General features: G+C 45.4%; 1 protein-coding gene across 1 annotated transcript; it reads left to right on the top strand.

Annotated features, from left to right (window-relative positions):
* The first annotated feature begins 3,484 nt into the window (after window positions 1-3,484).
* Window positions 3,485-20,877, top strand: LOC128399398 (regenerating islet-derived protein 4-like). The gene is made up of 7 exons (XM_053360807.1): window positions 3,485-3,553; window positions 5,889-5,965; window positions 8,042-8,111; window positions 8,939-9,027; window positions 10,229-10,369; window positions 10,740-10,860; window positions 20,710-20,877. Exons 3-7 carry the CDS (start codon window positions 8,054-8,056, stop codon window positions 20,775-20,777), a joined length of 477 nt encoding a protein of 158 aa, XP_053216782.1. The 5' UTR covers window positions 3,485-3,553; window positions 5,889-5,965; window positions 8,042-8,053; the 3' UTR covers window positions 20,778-20,877.
* Window positions 20,878-22,017: the final 1,140 nt, after the last annotated feature.

The following is a 22,017-nucleotide window of genomic DNA, read 5'->3' as shown; positions in this document are numbered from 1 at the left end:
TGGTCCCCAGTAGGGGTTCCCAAATGGTGGTCCTTGATTGGTGCGCTTCATTCAGGTGGTCTGCAAATGTAGGCACCCTCATTTGAGCAAAGGGTAATAATAGCCCTTTAAAACATCCCAGCAACAACGACAATAGAAAACCTTCCAAGGCTCTGTTGCTTCAGGTTTATCATTTGGCAGGCTTTATTGACATTGCTGTTATCTACTCCCCAAGAACTATATGCCCAATTTCCAAAGAAATTCACACCTGAAAAACAACCGCAAAGGGTTCTGAGTACAAGCACTTCTTAAAAAATACTTAAAACATGAACATAATGTTGCTGTGTAGTCATTGGCAGCCCATATAATGGTCTAAATGAGGGCAGAAACCAAGACTACTACAACGATGACTATACAACTACTAATTTTGTTTATACCCTGCCCATCTTGCTGGGTTTCCTGGCACACCTTCCAGGACATTCCTTGGGAACATTATCCAGCATTAAGGGCCCAGGAATGGTATAAAAGCAAGTGACTGGGAGTGCTGGAAATATGAGGTGGCCAAGCGACCAGCCCAGCCCAGCCCAGTCCAAGCTAAAACCAGGGGTTGTTCACCTCTCAAGGCCTCTTAAAGGGGTTGCCCTTTAGCTGTCTACCCAGCAGTTTCCGCCAAGTTCTGACAAAGAACAAGAGTTATCTAGTAAAACTCCTGCTACTCACTGAAAGAATAGCAAAAAAAATATTACAGCCTAGAGGCAACTGTTGTTGGGAGTTAAATTCCTTTCTGGCTCTGATAACCGGTGGCGACTACAAGCCCCAGAGAGAGCCTCTAAACCGAGGAAGGGAGGGAGAAATGGGTAAGTCTCCTCTACATGAGGAAAAGGAGGAAGGAGGCCGGGCAAGGCAGCAGCTGGTCCTTTTAAAGGTAGCTGGGATGGGCAGCAAACACTCTTGTGGTAGAAATGTCATTGGGTAGCGTAGATGGATAAAGCGAACTCCCTTAATATGCTTTGTAAGGAGAAGAGCCCCCAGCCCTAGCTTGGGTGGACTTGAGTGGCCGGTCACCATCTCAAGTTTCTAGCAATCTCACTTGCTTGGTTTTGTTGAAAAACGAAATTGCCACCAGATGAACAGCTTCTAAAGCCGTGTTCAAACCCCCAATCATGAGCAAACAGTCGACACTCTTAGTGAAGGGCATATTATCACACACAGCTATCCCAGGAATTCCATGACCCATGAACATAGCTTTAAACTAAGGTTACCAGATGTCCCCGTTTCCCAAGGACAGTCCCCGGATTTACAAACCAGTCCCCTGACAAAATCCATCTATTTAGTAGGAAGTTGAAAAGTGTCCCTGGATTCATTGGGGAAAAAAAATCTGGTAATCTGACTTTAAACTTAACAGTCACAGTTACTGCCATCTTCCAAGACGGGCTCGATGTTTCTCAATATTGAAAAACATCAACCACAAGAAGAAAAGGGGGAGAGCCATGTTCAAGTGCATCTACACCCAACATATTCCATGGTAATTCAGGAACCACCTGTGGTTTATGTGGTTCCCTTTGATTACTCAAAGCAAGCCTAGCACAAGCGCAACAACTTCCACCCACCTTCTAATTATCACTGGATATGCCAGCTTGCATATCAATCCTCTTGCTCTAGCTTTAGTTATCTGAATGTCCTGATGAGTCATAAGTTGCAAGAGGATACTCTGTCTTTGAGACACTCTGTCTCCCAAATAAAAGTTTACTTCTAGGTAAAGGTAAGGTAAAGGATCCCTGGGCGGTTAAGTCCAGTCAAAGCGGACTATGGGGTTGCGGCGCTCATCTCGCTTTCAGGCTGAGGGAGCCTGTGGTCTAAATCACGGAGCCTCTTGGGCTTGCCGATCGGAAGGTTGGCGGTTCAAATCCCCATGACAGAGTGAGCTCCCGTTGCTCTGCCCCAGCTTCCGTCAACCTAGCAGTTCAAAAGCACACCTGTACAAGTAGATAAATAGGTACCATTACAGCGGGAAGGTAAACAGTGTTTCCGTGCGCTCTGGTTTTGTCACAGTGTTCTGTTGTGCCAGAAGCAGTTTAGTCATGCTGGCCACATGACCTGGAAAGCTGTCTGCAGACAAATTCCGCTCCCTCTGCCTGAAAGCGAGATGAGCGCCGCAACCCCATAGTCGCCTTTGACTGGACATAACTGTCCAGGGGTCCTTTGCCTTTACCTTTGCTTTTCAGACCGAGGGAGCGTTTGTCCACAGACAGCTTTCTGGGTCATGTGGCCCGGTTACTTAACTTCAGACAACAGACAGTTACCTAACTTCTAGACAACATAAGGAGTCATTTACATGCTAAAAGGGTTTTTGCAGCAAGGACACATCTCTCAGATACTGTGGCCATCCATGCTTTATGAGCGCTTCCCCTGCTTTAAGATGGAAATCTTGTTTTATTACTTCCTGCATAGTAGCTTACCCTTCTGGCTGTATGGCTGCAGTCACTGTCTGGCCCATGCACTTCACAGATTCAGGTTTGGCCTGAATCTCACCCCTTTTAAATGTGATGTTCTTTGTATGGACTGCCTCCATAACTTGATGGAGAATCTGATCATTCCCCTCAAATGTCACTGCAGAGCCAATTCCACAATTACTATCTTTGAGTTTGAGCTCGGAGACAAACTGTTCAATGGTATCTCAATGTACTGTAGCTCTGCATGGTTCCAAAAGGAATATACTGTTCAAACACAATGTTCTTACAAGGAGTGCCATTTGTCCTAAATCATTCAAGGACTTCTGCTGTGTCATTTAGCCTTTCATTAGGAAAAATATTGTTGTGAGTTTCAGTGAGGGCGGGGCAGGTAGGGGAGTTGTATACCTGAATTAGACAGTTCTGGGATTTCACACACACACACACACACACACACACACACACACACACACTTTGGAATATTCATTTAAGCAACCTTAAATCATTGACTTCCCTTCTTCTCTTTCCCTGGTTCAGTTTGCATACAATAAATCCCTTTTTACATAAGATAACCATTCAGTATTCCATTAGTACAGAAATCAAAACTTATCTACACTGTTGAATTTATCTTAATTCTACCAACGTTTTTAAGTGTACACAATTTTCACCCATATATTCAATAAACATTTCCCAATCTTCTTTAAATGTATGTATGTTTGAAGTTTTATTCTGTTTTTAATGCTCTGTTGAAAGCTGCTTAGAGTGGCTGGGGAAACCCAGCCTGGACAGGGTATAAATAAATAAATTCTTCTTCTTCTTCTCCTCTTCCTCCTCTTCTTCTTCTTCTTCTATATGTTAAATCTGTAAGCTGTGCATATTCCATCAGTTTAAGTTGCTATTCTTCTTTGGTTGGGACTTCGCTCTTTTTCCATTTGGTCTAACAAAACACGAAGATAGGGCCATGGGTGCCAGTCACAAAATGGCTGCTTAGCTGCATGTGATGTAACACAAAATGGCTGATAAAGGCATGGCTTTTTTTCAGTCAGAACTCACTGGAACGGAGTTCCGGCACCTCTTAGCTGGGTGCCCTTCCCCATTATAGGAGAACAATGGAGGCATTCTTAGTGAGTTTTGGCACCTCTTTTTCTAGAGAAATAGCACTGGAAAGGTATAACACAAAATGGCTGCCATGAGGGGCATGACATAACAGAAAAGGCATTGGCAGGCAACTGGTGCCTCTGAGCACCACATTGGCAACCCCTGAACTCTGACCAGAAGAGAGTCCAAATTTTTCCTCTTCTTTTTTGGCAATGAGATATATACTGTCTCTAAAAATGGAGATTTGAATTCTGTGTGTGTCTTTGTGGAGCAGGGCTTTCTTCCAGCCAGAACTCGCCAGAACTCAGTTCTGGCACCTCTCAGATGGGTGCCATTGCCATTATAAGAGAGCAAGGGAGGTGTTTGTGGTGAGTTCCAGCACCTCTTTTTCAAGAAAAATAGCACTGGGGAGGAGGATCTCACTTGTAATCAGAAGTCTACTGACCCTTAAGACGGAAGTTCCATCTAGCTGTCCTGATAAATAGAAATGAAGATGTAGCATCACATATCATACCCAGAACAACAAAAATCAGTAGTATAGCCACTCCATCCCTACCTATGACTTGTACCGAGGTGCATACATGTCACACACCATAATAAGTCAGATGCTATTTTGCAAAACGAGTCTGAAGATTTTGTGGATATATGCTTGTTGTCTTGATAATGATACTAATTTTAACAGACTCAGGTATAAACTGAGTATAAATGGCAAGAGAATGAGGTGATATTTGAAAGGTCAAGCTCTGCATAGTTGCCAAAGAGAAGAAGCAAGTCCCAGTGACTGATGGCCATTCCAGAGAACCAGGACTTTGTTTTAAGGAACTATATTCCTTGGAAGGAGAAATGCCACGTTGCAGGAACACATGGTGTCCTTTTGCCTAGAGACAGAGACACTGAGACAAGGCCAGAGATTATTATCTTTAATTTGTGTAGCCGGAAGAGGGGCTCATAATTCAAAAGATATACAATGCACAGTATCATTCTGCTTGTCACATGGTACGAGACTAAGTGAAAGAACCTCAGGGACAGATCCATTTGAGGTTGAAGACCTTTGCATAGCAGCCCAAAAACCAGTCTAACAACCCTCTCTGCTATTAGACTGGGAATCTACTTGGGCAGCCTGAACACAAGGGGTTTATTTCATTAGTTTTACTGATCAAAAGGCCAGTGCTACATGTGCTCATGCATCTGCAGTTGTCATGTGCTCATGCATCTGTAGAAGAAGAAGAGGAGTTTGGATTTGATATCCGCTTTATCACTACCCAAAGGAGTCTCAAAGTGGCTAACAATCTCCTTTCCCTTCCTCCCCCACAACAAACACTCTGTGAGGTGAGTGAGGCTGAGAGACTTCAGAGAAGTGTGACTAGCTCAAGGTCACCCAGCAGCTGCATGTGGAGGAGCGGGGACACGAACCCGGTTCCCCAGATTACAAGACTACCGCTCTTAACCACTACACCACGCTGTATACTGATATGTCCAGCTAAATTTTATTCACACCAGTAGTGCTCTGCAAGCAGTTTTTCTAAAAGAAAGGGTATAGTGGAGCTTCATCTATGCCCATTGACCAAACTGGTGTGTGTGTTTGTGTGTGTGATGCCCTGCAAACATCTTTGTTTTGGGAAAGGCACTTGTGGAGCAACTTGCATGGCCTCAGGTGGTGCATAGCCCTAAACAGACTTCCAGACTTGCAAGTGGATTCCAGGCTTGCAAACATATATTTCCCCCCTCGAAGGAAATAGCACAAAAATAAATGCTAAACTTGTGGTTTATTCCACTAGGTTTCCAGAAGCTTGCAAATGCTTGAATGTAACGTACACGTTAGGTAAAGGTAAAGGTACCCCTGCCCGTACGGGCCAGTCTTGACAGACTCTAGGGTTGTGCGCTCATCTCACTCTAGAGGCCGGGAGCCAGCGCTGTCCGCAGACACTTCTGGGTCACGTGGCCAGCGTGACAAAGCTGCTCTGGCGAGCCAGCACCAGCACAGCACACGGAAACGCCGTTTACCTTCCCGCTATAAAGCGGTACCTATTTATCTACTTGCACTTTGACATACTTTCGAACTGCTAGGTGGGCAGGAGCTGGGACCGAACGACGGGAGCTCACCCCGCCGCGGGGATTCGAACCACCGACCATACGATCGGCAAGTCCTTGGCACTGAGGTTTTACCCACAGCGCCACCCACGTCCCATAACGTACACGTTAACAGTTAGCAAATGGTCAGGAAAATGGAATATATTGCCTTGGGAATGCAGTCATACACATAAAAACTCTCCTTGGGTACTATATCCCTGCAGAACATGTGTGAACATGTGGTATGATTGAGAGCTCCTGAGTAGATTCAATCAATACTTTATTTTTCAGAACTGATGCCTAGGCGTTGATTTTCACCTGGAAGAACATTTCAGGACCAAAAAGGGGATTGTCGCACACCATACCAGGTATTATTTTCAAAATAACAAGTCTCCACTACACTTATCACATGAATTATTTTTAATGTAATTCATTGCAACTTGTATGAATGAGAGAAGGATAGATGGATGTTTGGAATGAAAAGTCAATACCTGCAAGGTTGCCAAAGAGGAACAGCAAGTCCCGGTGACTGATGGCCATTGCAGATCACCAGGACTTTCTTTTAAGGAACAATATTCCTTGGAAGAAGAAATGTCACATTGCAGGACCATTGCGTCCTTTTTGCTAGAGGCACAGGGACAAGGATAGAGATGGACACATAATCCAAAAGCTCTGCAATCAATATATTCATCCACCTGACACATAATAAGAGATTGAGCAGAGAGTATAAGAACTCTGGAGACAGACCCGTTTTGGGTCGAAGACCTTTGTAGCAACACCTGGAGGACCTGTCCATTGACAGCCATCTAATCAGACAGAGCAGCAGTCTTTGGTAAATATATATCCCTACAGAGCATGTGTGAATGTGTTAAATGTTTGAGAGCTCCTAGATAGATTGAATTAATTAAAAAATTCTGAAGACTGGTGTACCATCTGGCCTTGGTGTATGTGCATTGCCCTTTTGATCCCAGGTTGCCCTCATGACAATGATTAAGTGATAGAAAATGTAAAGGGGGAGAGCACAGATGATCACCTATGGACACAGTCTTGTTGGAGTCAGGGAGGTCCTAGGAGACTGGACTGGGGAGGAATGGTGGAGACCGCTCCCCCCTTCTTCTGCCCTTCCAAGAGGAGACAGCATAGATTTAGAACAGTGGTTTGCAGAAGGTAATAATTCGGAGGCTGCAGAGGGGAGAAGCTGGGAGATACTGGATGACAAGCAGGAGGAGGAAAAAGAACTAGGGGAGAGACAGCTGACAGACTCAGTGTCTTTAGGAAGCATTCCTGAACTCCCCTCTCAGGTCCTGGTGGGCATTGAGAGTAGGAGAACAGAAAGCTCAGAGGCAGAACACACAGATTAGCTGATGTAGGAATATATAATAGGAGAGACGGAGGGGTGGGACTTATTTGGAGCAACACCATTATCTGAGAGGCGACATCCTATGTCTCTGTGAATATTGAATAAATTATCTTGGTAAGAACACCTTGTTTTCCCATTTCTGGCAGCCAGCCATGAGGGAGGGGGATCGGATTCCCTGAAACCTGACAGGTAGACATAGTAGACTTGGTCTCTCTGATTTCCCCTCTGATCTTGGGTTGCATTCAGGATATACATATTATAGAGAAAAATACCCCATTGAGGGACAACCTAGGGCTTTCCCTTTGCTGGGTTTGCTACTGTGTAATGGGTGAAATGGCCCTACAAGATTGCCAGCATGCACTGTTTTCCTCCTTGTGGCACTACATTTTAATAATAATAATAATAATAATAATAATAATAATAATAATAATGATGATGATGATGCAACATTTTCCTTCCAGTTTTGATTAAAAAAAACCTCTCATACATTCACACGCTGACATGATCTTAGTTTTTCTTCGAAAACAGGACATAACTATGTCAGCTCAGGTGTTCCCCCCATAAATGAAGATTAAAGAGATTAAGCATAGCAGCTTTCAAATATCTGAAGGGCTGTCTCAAAAAAGATAGAGCAGACGTTCTCCCTTGCACCATAGGACAAAGCTAAATGGGTGGAAATTTCAGGCGAGTAGATTTTAGCTGAAGAATAGGAGACAATCCACAAAGGTATGAGTTCTTCGACAATGGAGCAAAATGCATAGGTATATAAGCAGAGGCTGGATTATTATCTGCTGGGGACAATCAGAGATGGTGTAGATTCCTGCCCTGAGCAGTTGGTCTTCAAGTTGGTCTTTCCAAATTTTAACATTCTGTTAAGTTCAGGTTTTCTTTTCTTTCTTTAAGCTTCTCAGTTCATGAAAGTTCAAATAAAGGAGAAATGTGATTATAGGATATAAAATATTTATCTCTCCTTCCTTCCTTCCTTCCTTCCTTCCTTCCTTCCTTCCTTCCTTCCCACATTGGCTGAATGGCAAAATTGACAACACACCGCTTGAATTGACTGTACATTCCTCTTTTCCAAAAGGTCAGTCAGAAGATGGGATTTGTCACCTACTTCAGCCTTTGCCTTCTTGGAATCCTCGTCTCCAGTCCTGGTGAGCATTTTAGCAAACACCTGAGAATTTCCCAGAAATCTTCACTGAAATTAAGCAGTCATGAGAACGAAAGTACTTAGTGGATTTTCAAGGGATGGCAACCCAGCTAAGCCTATTAGAACACGGAAGCAGGAGAGTTTAAATTAGACATAATTTATTGGAGTTGGTCAGCGGAATCCCTGATCTGGACCTTGTGCAGAAATAAATGAACTTTCCATCCCAAGAATTAGTTTCAAAGCTTTGCTGCAGAGCAGTCTAAAAACTAGTGGCATATAAATGTTACAAAGAACAAAAATACAAAGTTACACATTGCACTCAAGTAGCAGCAATGCAGTTCAGTCTTTAAAATCCTTTAATACAGTCCAATCTCAGAGACATACTCCATTATGCTGGAGGCTCCTTCTCCCAACACGCTGAGCTGGCAATCTCTCTGCTGGCTTCCCACAACACAAAGATACTGAGTTTCTCAGGTTTCAACTTCCTGCTGATGAGGGATCTACTTGGGTTTCCAGAGAAGAGTGATCAGGTAAGCCAAACCCTCTTAAATGGAAAAACACCAGCATTCCGCTTTCAGCTAGAGTGAAACCTCTTGCTTAATGCAAACTTCCCTGCTTTGCAAATGCAAACATTTACAGACGTTTAAACTTCAATGCATACATTTTATGCAAATTAAACTTTTAATATTAACAAGATCTCTAGTCACTGGTTTCTAAATAACTTGTGCTTTCTAAATGGAATCACCAATGGTATACGTAATGTCGCACTCAGAACAACCTGCTTACTGTTATAATCCCTTATTTCCCCTCATTTCCTTCTCTCTAAAACAGCCAAGGCTGCCTGTCCCAGTGGATGGCTGCGAAATCAGGGCAACTGCTATGCATATATTGAAAAGATGATGACATGGGCTGATGCTGAGGTAAGAGGAGTTTCTCACCAACCAAGGCATAATACAATGAGAAAGGCAATCAGCATGGGCAGTCCCATGACAACATCTAGCCGATACTTTTCAATTAACAAAAGAGGGCTGACCACAAAAGGAAGGGAACTCAGCTGGTTAGATGGAGTCTGATCATCTGAGTTGCAGAGCTCAAGCAGAAACAAAGCAGACACAGAGGCGGAGCTAGGTGCTCTGGCACCTGGAGTGGCACACATGCTGTGCACCCAGGGGTGGGGGCTAGCCATGTGCATCCCAGGGGGCTAGCCATGCTCAGGGGCTAGCCGCCAACCCGCGACTCTCCCCTGAGCCGTTGGGGAAGGGGGAGAGCTGTGCCACTTTGCTGCCGGTCTTCCCCCTTCATATTGACAGCTCAGGAGTTGGAGGAGGCTTGGGAGCCATCGCGGGCGGCACACCGAATGTCATCTCCCTCAAGATGACACCTGGGGCAGACCGCCCCCACGTTGCTCTTCTACTGAGCAGACATTCCAAAGCCAATCCCTCAAGGTCAAGTTTCATTGTATATATCCAACCATATGTTCTCTTTCCCTAAAATGTTTGTAAAATTGCAAATAAAGATACTTCTGAATCTGGGGTTGTGTACAAAGACAAATTTAAGGCTCTTCCAGATGACCTATCCATTGGGTATTCATCCTGATTCTCTTGCAGTTTGCATGAGGGTTGGGTTGCATATTTTTCACCCATTCATTCTGATTTGTTTGCAGGGAGATTATAGAACACTGAATATTCATCCTGAGTTGCTTGTGGGAGTGTTTATACATCTTCCAAAGATCCCATATTTTTCAATCCACTTCCTCATCACTTTCCTAGCCACAATTATTTTTTGTTTCTTTTTAGAAGTAGATTTATTGTGCCATGATGATGCTTTAAAGCACTCTAATTGTGCAAGCGTAACATTTTCTGGTATGTGCTTAAATTCCTCCAGCAAAATACTGACAGGCTCAATAACATTGTATCACACAAGTTAGTATGGAACAGCATTGCCTTATAATATTCTGGGAAGACCTGTTCATCTTAAAAATACTCAAGAAAGTCTAATTCAGAAAATATTAAAAACTTCGATGCAAGGAAATTGATCTGACACTGGCAAGCTCCAACTCTGCAATAATCTTACTGGTGAGATATGGTAGCAAAGCTTCTCTAATTCCTTTTCCATTTTTAGGTTGACTGCCAGAGCTATGGCCGTGGGGTCCATCTTGCCTCCATCCTCAATCAGGAAGAATCTTCCATTGTAGCCAAGTACATCTTAGCACAACAGAAAACACGCGCAGATGTCTGGATTGGACTCTATGATCCTTTGCAAGTGAGCTGCTTTCACATAGCTTGTTCCTGATTGTCATCAGAGATGGGGCTCTTTCGCAACGTAATTATCTCAACAATTTCCTAGTCTGAACTCCATACACAAATTCTCCTTTATTTTCTATGGTGGGATGGGGTTCTCCTCAAATGTCTCCGCCATAACAAACAGTAATTTCCAGTTGGTCAAACTCTCCCGTTTTTGTGGTGGGCTACTCACTTCTTTCAAACATGAGTCTGACCAAACTGCGGGAGGCAGTGGAAGACAGGAGTGCCTGGCGTGCTCTGATCCATGGGGGTCACGAAGAGTCGGACACGACTAAACAACAACAACTCTCTTCTTTAATCACACAATCTTTTCCGTCTCATTCCTGCAGAACAGGAAGTGGAAGTGGGCTGATAATTCTCCCTTCAATTTTGCAAGCTGGAATGTAAACCAGCCAGGCCTGTTTGTTCCAGCTGCAAATAAGTTTTGTGTAGAGCTGAAGGAACAGAAAGGTAAGCAAGCCATTTGCAGGAACAGATAAAAGGTTTTGGATTCTCCACTACCTCCTGCTTTCTCCATCAGTTCCAACTTTTATTAGGGTTGTTTCTGACTAAATCAGGGTTTCCCAAACTTGGGTTTAGCTGTTTTTGGACTACAACTCCCACCGTCCCTGACGTCCTGCTAGCTAGGGATGATGGGAGTTGTAATCCAACAACAGCTGGAGACCCAAGTTTTGGAAACCCTAGACTAAATCATAATAGAAATATGCACATTAAAATTAAAAGACAAGCTGGTAGTCACAAAGGCCCATTGATTTCGGTGGTTAATTCTGAATGCAACTAAGCTGGTGACAACCCTTAGCCAGGTGTTTATTTGCAGCAAGGATCACAAGTAGGTTGCACTGTTAACAGATGAGCAGTTGTCCAGTTGTTCAACATTTAGGATCACCTCCAAATACACTAGGAGCTGAAGGCTTTGGCTACAGCCAATCTGCATAATATAGTGTAGGATTACTACACATTTTGAAAGCATTGGTTGCTAAAGTCTGGGTTACATTATATTTTTTTTCTAGTGTATTCCTTTAAGAAATTGTTAGGGCCAAATGTGGGGAAACTGGGGAAAGTCTTAAGTAAAGGGTGCCAAAATTGTACAGTCGGGAGCTTCTGAAACTTAGCATGATTTCTATATTATTTTTCCTTTACAAAACTAATTTCAGCCATGAGGGCTAGAAGCTTTTGCTTTTCATAAATGAAAACTGAGATTCTGAGAAACTTACTTCCTCCAGACCAGGGGTGGGGAAGGTTTCGCCTGGAAGTCTAATTAGTCCTTCCAGGCCTTGGAGTTTGCCCTGGCCAGGCTCTTTGGTATAAACCATGCCTACTTTTCATGGGCCTGATATCGTATGATGTCAGGCATTCAAGGAAAACTTGGATTCAAGCTGAGGCTCTGAAGGAAGAATTATAAGCAAACCAGTGATTGGAAACTTCATTTTTTAAAAGGAACTAGTTCTTGTTCAGGTTTATTCTTTTGCACAAAGCGTGTTCTCACTAAAGGAGAGCACGTGTTGCGGATGGGGCCTAGCAAGACACCCTGTAGTTGCCAGGCAGGATAAGATAGAGAGGCCTGGCAAGGATTGGCTGTTTGAGTTGCTGGGATAAAATTGATGTTGCCAATTTGGGGGTGGGAACAGGTTATTTAAACAAGGTTCACAGCAAGCTGCTTTCTCTTTCAATGTGGGAACCGGATCACATGGAGCACTTGGACTGTCTGGAGGACAGTGATGCAATCTTCTCATTGTCTGGTTACATTTCTTTATTTCTTTATTTCCCCTTTCTTTTAATCCTCTCTAGTCCCTTAAATAATTTAATTCCCCCCTTTTCCTGTTCGATTTCCTACCCCACCTCTTACCCTGCCCTGTGGGAAGATTCTCCCTTTATCTGTGGCTTGCCTTTCCCAATAGGGAGAGAGCCCCCGTTAGGGGCTTTCTTTCGCAAAAAGGTTTCCCCCATTTCTCCTGTTGTAAATTGTGGGGCTAGTTAGGGCTTTTCCCAGCTTAGCTGGAATCACTTTCGTTTATAGCACCCCCGAAGGCTGGCCTTATTTGAGTGTGTGCAGCGCTGTTGGCCAAATTTTAATCTAGCCTTGGGCGGGAGCACTATTTTGAGTTCCTTTAATATTGCTATGAGACTAAGATTCTCAAGAGCAGAGGCAGGGAGTCCTATTTGGCCTGCACATAACTTCCAAGCCTAAGTCTGCTACAGGTAGCAGTTAATTGTTAAGTCTCTGACCTCTCTATAAGAATGTACCGGCTTGCAGGCTCAGTTGCTGCTAATGTATATCTGAGGCAGACAGTGCGGCAGAGGCTCTCTGTGCCTCCAATGACTATGAGCACTCTGTATATGCTCTTGAACTATGCTGTTTCTGAACAAGTTTATTTTCGTTAAGTTTGTTTTGCCCTGATAGTGGCGACTGCCATTTTAGAGACGAGCCATTGTGGGTTAGTGGCTAAAGTGTAGGACTAGGACCTGGAGACAGGGTTCATATCCCCCTCTTAGCCATTGTTATAACAAAACAAAACAAACTGCTCCTTTTGGGCTATTCTCTTGCTGGGTAGTTCGGCCCATTTGTGATAAAAGAACTTTGGGTTTCTTGAAGGGGTGCTTCCCTCTAAAAGGGCAAGCAGGGGTACCTGGACAAGCTGTGGGCTACCTCAACTCTGCTATTTCACTGGAAACATTTATGCCTGGCCTAGCACGTGATCCTAGGGCTTTGCCCTAGAATTCGATGGCCTGGAAGCGTTTCCGGCCTGAATAGTGTCCCCATGTGGTCCATGAAGCATTGGTTTCATCGGTTCCTTACATTGTTTAGTTTTCGCGGACTATGACAGGGCTTTTGCAGATGCCTCAAGAGCTTGCCTCTCCTGCAGGGGATGACTTGCGGACAGCCAGGTGCCTTCTTCCAGAAGGAAGCATTTTTGAAGGCTGCAATCCAGGAGGAGGGCAAAGAGGAGCAGGGATGATGATTCAGACATCACCTTGGACCTCTACAGGGGTCAGGGTGAGGCTGTCCTGGGTCTTTAGGGATCATCCTGGATAGCTCAGCTGGTCAGCGCATAGTGCCGGTAATGCCTAGGTTGCAGGATTGGTCCCTATATGGGACAGCTGCATGCTCCCCCATTGCTCTACCTGGACACTTAGGTCCAGTGTCGAAGGCCTTTTGGTGGTTCCCTCACTGCGAGGGATGTAACAGGCGCCACGTTTGCAATATGCAAGCGGGAGAAAGCACCTTTGCGTGCCCGCATTGCAGTTTGCTCTGTGCGTTGCAGGGCACAGCACTGCATGGGCTGCATTTGCATTGCATTGTGTGAGAGATTTGCATTGCACGGAGGTTGTGTGCATTGTACGGAGGGTGTGTGTGCATTGCACAGAGTGTGTAGTTGCATTGCACGGAGTGTGTTGTTGCATTGCACAGAGTGTGTGGGTGTGGGCGCATTGCACGGAGTGTGTAGTTGCATTGCACAGAGTGTGTAGTTGCATTGCACAGAGTGTGTGTGCATTGCACGGAGGGTGTAGTTGCATTGCACAGAGTGTGTTTTTTGCATTGCACAGAGTGTGTGTGCATTGCACGGAGTGTGTAGTTGCATTGAATGGAAGGTGTGCAGTGCACAGAGTGTGTTGTTGCATTGCACAGAGTGTGTGGGTATGGGCGCATTGCACAGAGTGTGTAGTTGCATTGCACAGAGTGTGTGTGCATTGCACGGAGGGTGTAGTTGCATTGCACAGGGTGTGTTTTTTGCATTGCACAGAGTGTGTGTGCATTGCACGGAGTGTGTAGTTGCATTGAATGGAGGGTGTGCAGTGCACAGAGTGTGTAGTTGCATTGCACAGTGGGTGTGGGCGCATTGCATGGAGTGTGTAGTTGCATTGCACGGAGTGTGTAGTTGCATTGAACGGAGTGTGTAGTTCCACTGCACGGAGCGTGTAGTTGCATTGCATGGAGGGTAGTTGCACTGCACAGTGTGCATTTTTGCATTGCACGGAGTGTGTAGTTGCATTGAACGGAGTGTGTAGTTGTGTTGCATGGAGTGTGTAGTTGCATTGCACAGAGTGTGTGTCTGAAAAGGAAGCTGGCTCGGCGGCAGCTTTGTCGGGACTTCTTTAGGGGTTCTGGCCAGTGTCGGCCCTGTAAATTTACGTATTATGATGGCAGCACAAGATGCCCCCTGCCCAAGCGGGGGCTGGAAGCTGGCAAGCAATAGCTCAATACCTTTTGCCCATATTCCCATTTTATTTAGGGATCCAGATGGATATCGTTTGCTAAACATACCACTTGCCTATGGAGAAGCTGTCTGCCTTGAAGGAAGTTATTTTGTAATACTTCCTCTGTAGCAAGTGATGCTTCATCAGATCCGATCTTGCTGGGTCACTTAATTAATCTTGCATGCAGAGTGATTGCCCCAGGCCGCCCCTTCCCTTTCCACTAGGCCAGGCGGCCTGAGGTCCCCTTCCCTTTCTCATACATGCAATGGGATCTCACGCAATGGTTGCAATTCCTAAATGTATGCAATAGTAGTTGGCCATGGCAGGATACCTGGAACTTGCACAGGGATTTTCAGGTTCATGCTGATGCTGGATCTTTGCCCTTTGGTTTTTTATTTCAGGGGCTGCTGGTGTGCAAAGCCATGGCCTCAAGCCCGGTATGGTGAGGCAATCATGTGACCTAACTTTTCTTGAGTTTTCCCCATTGTAGTAGCAGTTCACATGTGGCCCGAGGAGTTCAGCGAACATCAGATCTGCTTTTGGTCTGATAACCAGGTAGTGGTGAGCGTCTTGGCAAAACAGTCCTCATGCTCCAGCAGAGTCTCCGCCCCTCCGCTCACGCTTTTGAGCTGCGCCGCTTAAGGTTTAATATTGTGCTTTCTGCTCTCCTGATTACGGGATCCTCTAATGATGTCACTGACACTCTATCCCATTTTCAGATGGAGCGCTTCGGATCCTGGGCTCCAGACACTCAGCTACTGCCAGACTTTTCCAGACCACCTGTGGAATTTTGACAACAATTAGTAATTACAGAGAGCAGCAGCTTCCATTTCCCCTTCTGCTTTTAGCTCTTATGAGAAGGCCTGGATGGATTTCTTAGCCTTAAGCTGGCAGTCCTTGGCCATTCAGATGAACTGGCCCCCATCCTCTGAGCAGATCCTGCAGTATTTGGTCCACCTGCTGCAGATTGGGCATGCTGTTATAACTATAAGAATTCAGTCCGCTGCAATGTCTTGTTATACTGAAGCTTTATTTTTCAGAGACCCTTGTATAAAGTTTGTAGTGCACAGGGCCTTGGAAGGTTGGAATAGGCTCCAACCTCATAGGACAGTGGGCAGGAAGTCGGTCAATTTTACCTATGCAGTATCTGCAACAAGTTAAAGCTTATCTGCTGGTAAAAGATCAAGGCGAGACTCCTTTCAGTATTCCATTGCATTTTGGTGCACTGAGGGTTGGGGAAATGGTTGTTGGAGCCAGCATGGGGCTGAGAGTCTGGAGGCTTATTGCTTCAGGACTTTTCCTCATCTGCTTTGGAGCTTGTCGTTAGAGTTGGGAACTCTAAAACAGTCTTAGTGGGCAGGAGTGCCACAATCAGGCTTCCCTTACAGGTGAGGAGGGCCCTTGCCCGGTTATGGATAACAGAATATTTGGCTTTATTCCCTGGGGGCTGGCCTGCTCCTGGTGCATGAAAATGGGTTCCCGTTAGCCAGGCATCAATGTGCTTACGTTGTGCACCAGTTATTACGGCCTGCGGCTTGCTTACCGCTGAACATGCCTCATTCCTTACGATTAGGTGCTGCTGCAAAGGCTGCACACTGGGGGCCTGTCAGTAGACAGGATTGTGAATACGGGTCATTGGAAGTCTGGCGCTGACAAGGGTTATATCAGGAAGTGTCACAATGATGTCTGTGCTGATGCTTGTCTGTTGTTTCCTTTTTTCATAGGAGCAGCTGTGCGCATTTGGGCCACAGCATTGTACACTTGGCTGGCAAGCGCGCTGACGAGTCTGGACTGGGGCGCCATCTCAGTCTTCCTGCCCATGTGAACATATACTGGATGTCCAGATGGGGAATGCTTTGGGAGGAGATCCTTCCTTTGGTGCGGTCAAGTGTGACCTGTGCAGGTCCTCCCGCAGTGCTGGTGGTACAGCTAGGCGAGAATGATTTGCCGTCTTCCTCCAGCATAAGTTTGCATTCCTGCATGCAAGAGGGCTTGGTTCGAGTTGATGGCAGCTCTCCCTGGACTCAAAATAATTTAAGGCATTGGTTCAAGGTGATCTGGAGGGGAGGTTGGAGCACCTGTCCCCTCCAATGTGCAAAGATATTCCATTAAAGGAATCCAAGGATTTGCCATGCTTTTGTCAACCCCTTTCGAGGGGTAGGGCCACGCAAGAGTCCCTGGGAGCATTTGGGGTGAGCTTGAGTCTGATCCTGGTTCATTGCTCCCCAACGATGTTTGCTTGTACTGACGATATGGTGGGGCCCAGTCGTCAGTGCTGCCCTGCTGAGGTCAGGTGCAGCTAGTTGGGAACCAATGCCTAGACAAACTACCACCGAGCAGGCCAGAAAGCATGTTAATATGGCAGTGGAAAATAAAATAAAATAAAATAAATAAAGTAAATAAAATAAAATAACAAATAAAATAAAATAGGTCCTTGCTTTAGGTGGCTCTGTGATATTGCACCATGCTGTTTTCTTCAAGGCTGTTGCCCTCTTTAGGGCAGATGGGGTGCATCTTTCCCCTATGGGGTACAACACCTGGCTGGATGCGGTTGCTTTGGGATTCATTGCTCCCCCACAATGTTTGCTTGTACTGACGATATGGTGGGGCCCAGTCGTCAGTGCTGCCCTGCTGAGGTCAGGTGCAGCTAGTCGGGAACCAATGCCTGCTTGTACTGACGATATGGTGGGGCCCAGTCGTCAGTGCTGCCCTGCTGAGGTCAGGTGCAGCTAGTCGGGAACCAATGCCTGCTTGTACTGACGATATGGTGGGGCCCAGTCGTCAGTGCTGCCCTGCTGAGGTCAGGTGCAGCTAGTCGGGAACCAATGCCTGCTGGTACTGACGATATGGTGGGGCCCAGTCGTCAGTGCTGCCCTGCTGAGGTCAGGTGCAGCTAGTCGGGAACCAATGCCTAGACAAACTACCACCGAAGAGGCCGGAAAGCATGTTAATAAGGCAGGGGAAAATAAAATAAAATAAAAAATAATAAAGTAAATAAAATAGGTCCTTGCTTCAGGTGGTTCCGTGATTTTGCACCCTGTGATTACCTTCAAGGCTGCTGCCCCCTTTAGGGTGCATCTTTCCCCTATAGGGAACGACACCTGGTTGGCTACGGTTGCTTTGGGATTGAAGGAAGGGTTGCATTTGTGAGTGGTTTGGCGGTGAGCTAAGGCTCTGTGGCGGTTAGGCATTGGTTTAAATTGGTTGGTGGAGGGGTATGGATTGGCTGTGCCTGCCCCTCCAATGCTGCTGCTGCTGCACGGGAATTCCGTTAAAGGAATTCAGGGGCTTACCATTCTTTCGTCCAAACCCCTGGAATCGGGTGCGGGCCGCGTAAGCCCCTGGGAGCATGCGGGGAGAAGCTGAGGGTCTGTGTCGCAGCTCCAGTTATCCCTGATCTTGTTCCTCCACACTGGCTTTCGCTGGAATCCGGGAGTCAGTGCTGTCCCCCAAGGCGGGGGGGACAGATAGTCATAACCAATGCCTAAGCAACCACTCACAATTTGTATGTTTAATAAAGTTGTGGCCAAAATTATGCCAAAAACCTTAAACAAAAATTTATGAGTGATGTGTGAGTTATTGGGGTAGGGGTGTTTTGGGGGACCTCAGCACGCAAAGCGTGTTCTCACTAAAGGAGAGCACGTGTTGCGGATGGGGCCTAGCAAGACACCCTGTAGTTGCCAGGCAGGATAAGATAGAGAGGCCTGGCAAGGATTGGCTGTTTGAGTTGCTGGGATAAAATTGATGTTGCCAATTTGGGGGTGGGAACAGGTTATTTAAACAAGGTTCACAGCAAGCTGCTTTCTCTTTCAATGTGGGAACCGGATCACCCGCCCGCCCTCCCTTTTGGGCTTCTGCTTTGACCTTGCTATGCCTGTCATGGGGTCGTCCGCCTTGGTGCGGGGGCCTGGTAGGAATTTTTCCTTTTGGCTGATTAGTGTGTGCCATTTGGTTTTTGCCTACTGCGTAGCAAATCGTCACAACTTGTAAGGTTGGCGGTTAGGCATTGGTTTAAATTGGTTGGTGGAGGGGTATGGATTGGCTGTGCCTGCCCCTCCAATGCTGCTGCTGCTGCACGGGAATTCCGTTAAAGGAATTCAGGGGCTTACCATTCTTTCGTCCAAACCCCTGGAATCGGGTGCGGGCCGCGTAAGCCCCTGGGAGCATGCGGGGAGAAGCTGAGGGTCTGTGTCGCAGCTCCAGTTATCCCTGATCTTGTTCCTCCACACTGGCTTTCGCTGGAATCCGGGAGTCAGTGCTGTCCCCCAAGGCGGGGGGGACAGATAGTCATAACCAATGCCTAAGCAACCACTCACAATTTGTATGTTTAATAAAGTTGTGGCCAAAATTATGCCAAAAACCTTAAACAAAAATTTATGAGTGATGTGTGAGTTATTGGGGTAGGGGTGTTTTGGGGGACCTCAGCACGCAACAAACTAGTTCAGTTCAAGTTCATCCAAATCAACTTTGCAGTTCATAAATATTTCACCCTCAGCTAATTTTTTTAGTGTTCAGAATGTTACAAAGTAAAAAGGTAAATCAGGAGCCACATACATGAAATAAGATGCCTCACAGGTAAAATGTCAACAGGTTAAACATTTCCATACTAGAAAAACCACACAGTATAAGGCATGAAGCATAATTTGCTTTGTTCATTGGTCTGTACGTCTTGCTGAAAGCTGTTCCTGCTGGAAGACAGCAAATATCCTCAGCAGGGAAGATACAGGAAATGTCTTACACTCCTCCTTTTTGACTGCATATCAACTGTGATTAATTTAGTGGTGTCCTTAGTAACAGCAGCACCTCCTGAGAACATTGTCTCCACATTTCACTTTCTAACTTTTTCCCAGATGTCTGTCTGACTTTTTTTTTAAATGAAAACTAAGAGACTGTTAGGGTGGGGAAAGGAGGAGTGAACTTGAAGATAAATTAGAAATGTTACAAAATTCTGCCTCAAAATGAACTTAATTATGGAAATTCAGGTGCGGGGATTATGGGAATTCAGGTGCAGTTCAGAGATTTTTGAAATAATTAATTGAACTTTGTTCAATTGATCTACCGGTAGTTCACTCTAAACACTGAAACAAACCAATTGGGCTCCCAGTTCTTCCATTGCAGCAAACATTTGCAGTTTTTGAATTTGGTGCCTTTTTCTGTTTCCCTGAATAGTGATATAAAAAAGGTGCAATAATAATAACAATAATAATAATAATAATAATAATAATAATAATAATAATATAATTTATTTATACCCCGCCCATCTGGCTGGGCCTCCCCAGCCACTCTGGGCGGCTTCCATAAAAACCAAAAATACAGTAAAATATCACACGTTAAAAACTTCCCTGAACAGGGCTGCCTTAAGATGTCTTCTGAATGTCAGGTAGTTGTTTATCGCTTTGACATCTGCTGGAAGGGCGTTCCACAGGGCGGGCGCCACTACCGAGAAGGCCCTCTGCCTGGTTCCCTGTAGCTTTGCTTCTCGCAATGAGGGAACTGCCAGAAGGCCCTCGGCGCTGGACCTCAGCGTCCGGGCAGAATGATGGGGGTGGAGACGCTCCTTCAGGTATACTGGACCAAGGCCGTTTAGGGCTTTAAAGGTCAGCACCAACACTTTGAATTGTGCTCGGAAACGTACTGGGAGCCAATGTAGGTCTTTCAAGACCGGTGTTATATGGCCCCCAGTCACCAGTCTAGCTGCCGCATTCTGGATTAGTTGTAGTTTCCGAGTCACCTTCAAAGGTAGCCCCACGTAGAGTGCATTGCAGTAGTCCAAGCGGGAGATAACCAGAGCATGCACCACTCTGGCGAGGCAGTCCGCGGGCAGGTAGGGTCTCAGCCTACGTACCAGATGGAGCTGGTAAACAGCTGCCCTGGACACAGATATTCAAAAAAACGCTGAATTTAGTTGCATATTTAGGATCAGGAGTACACTTTGAGTTTGATGTCTGGAGATCAACAGGTGGGCCACCCACTTCAAGTGACCTGCAGAAGGTGGGCCTCCTGGATGGATCTGAATCTTCCTGTTTGCTCTAGACCACATGGAACAGGTCGTTAAATCATGAGCAACAAGAAATAATTTGTGCCATGTCTTTTGAGTTTTAGATTTTGAGAAGTGGAATACTGTTACCTGTAAAGAGAAAAATGTCTTTGTCTGTAAACAATCACCCTAAAGAAGATTGTAGTTCCCTTCGCTGGACTCTAGCCCGCTGGAAATCTTTCTGATCTCAGTACCTCCTCTTCCAGTCCTCAAAGTGAAAGAGGGGTTCTCATTCATCACTGAAGAGCTGCCACTTTGGTTCCCCTCTTCTCCACAAATTTTTCTTGTGCCTATACCCCACTATGAACTTAATAAATTCTCTTGGATGCACATATTTCCTGGTGTGTTTCTGTCCTTCGCAATCCACTCAGACTGCTCTAAGATGATCATCCAAGAAATATATAGGAAGTTGGCTTATACCAAGTCAGACCATAGGTCCATCTAACTCAATAATAGGCACATTGAATGGCAGTGGATTTCCAGGTTCATTCAGACAGGGGACATTCTCTGTCCCACCTGTAGATGCTGGAGATTTATCTTGGAACACCTAAGGTGGACTGCAAGGGTCTGCTTTCATAAGTGTGAAAGTAAAAGAGAATATTTCACTAGATGGTGTTTCGATTGAAGCAACCCTACATTGCCAGCTGCACCTATGCAATTTCCTGTCCTCTGTGGCATACACACTATACCACAGACATTGACATCTGACACCAAGGTCACTTCAACACCATACATTTAAAGCACTCTTTACATCACAGTTATAGTTTCGTCCAAAGAATTCTGGGAAATGCACTTTGTTAAGGGTGCTGAGTTATTAGGAGAGTCCTCACAGTGTGGGATAACCAGTCTTCTATAGCCACATTTTTGCACGGCCAGATCTAGGAAGAGATTTATATGGAACAGCCCCAATGTTTTATCAAACCAAAGTGCATCTAGTATGCAAACTTCAGAAGGGGCTTTATGGATTAAAATATGCTGCTGGAGCATGGAATGAGAAACTATAGAGCATGCTCAAAGATCTGGGGTACACACAAGGTCATGCAGACATGTCGTGTAAACCAAGTGCAAAAAATAAATAGTTTTCTTACGTTTTGGCATTTGTGGATAATCTAACGATTGTAACTGAAAATAACCAAGACTATACAGAGGTTGTGGAATACCTGAGCAAAGAAGTACAGTCGTACCTTGGAAGTTGAATGGACTCCGTTCTGGAAGTCTGTTCAACTTCCAAAATGTTTGGAAACCAAAGCGCGGCTTCTGATTGGCTGCAGGAAGCCGCAGAAGCCCTGTGAGTCATTCGGCTTCCAAAAGAATGTTCGAAAACAGGAAGTCACTTCTGGGTTTCAATCATTCGGGAGCCAAAATGTTTGAGA

This window comes from Podarcis raffonei, chromosome 13 (genome assembly GCF_027172205.1).
Source record: "Podarcis raffonei isolate rPodRaf1 chromosome 13, rPodRaf1.pri, whole genome shotgun sequence".
Taxonomy (NCBI): Eukaryota; Metazoa; Chordata; class Lepidosauria; order Squamata; family Lacertidae; genus Podarcis; species Podarcis raffonei.
Note: the sequence above shows the minus strand (reverse complement) of the source record. Positions and strands in the feature narration are given on the sequence as shown.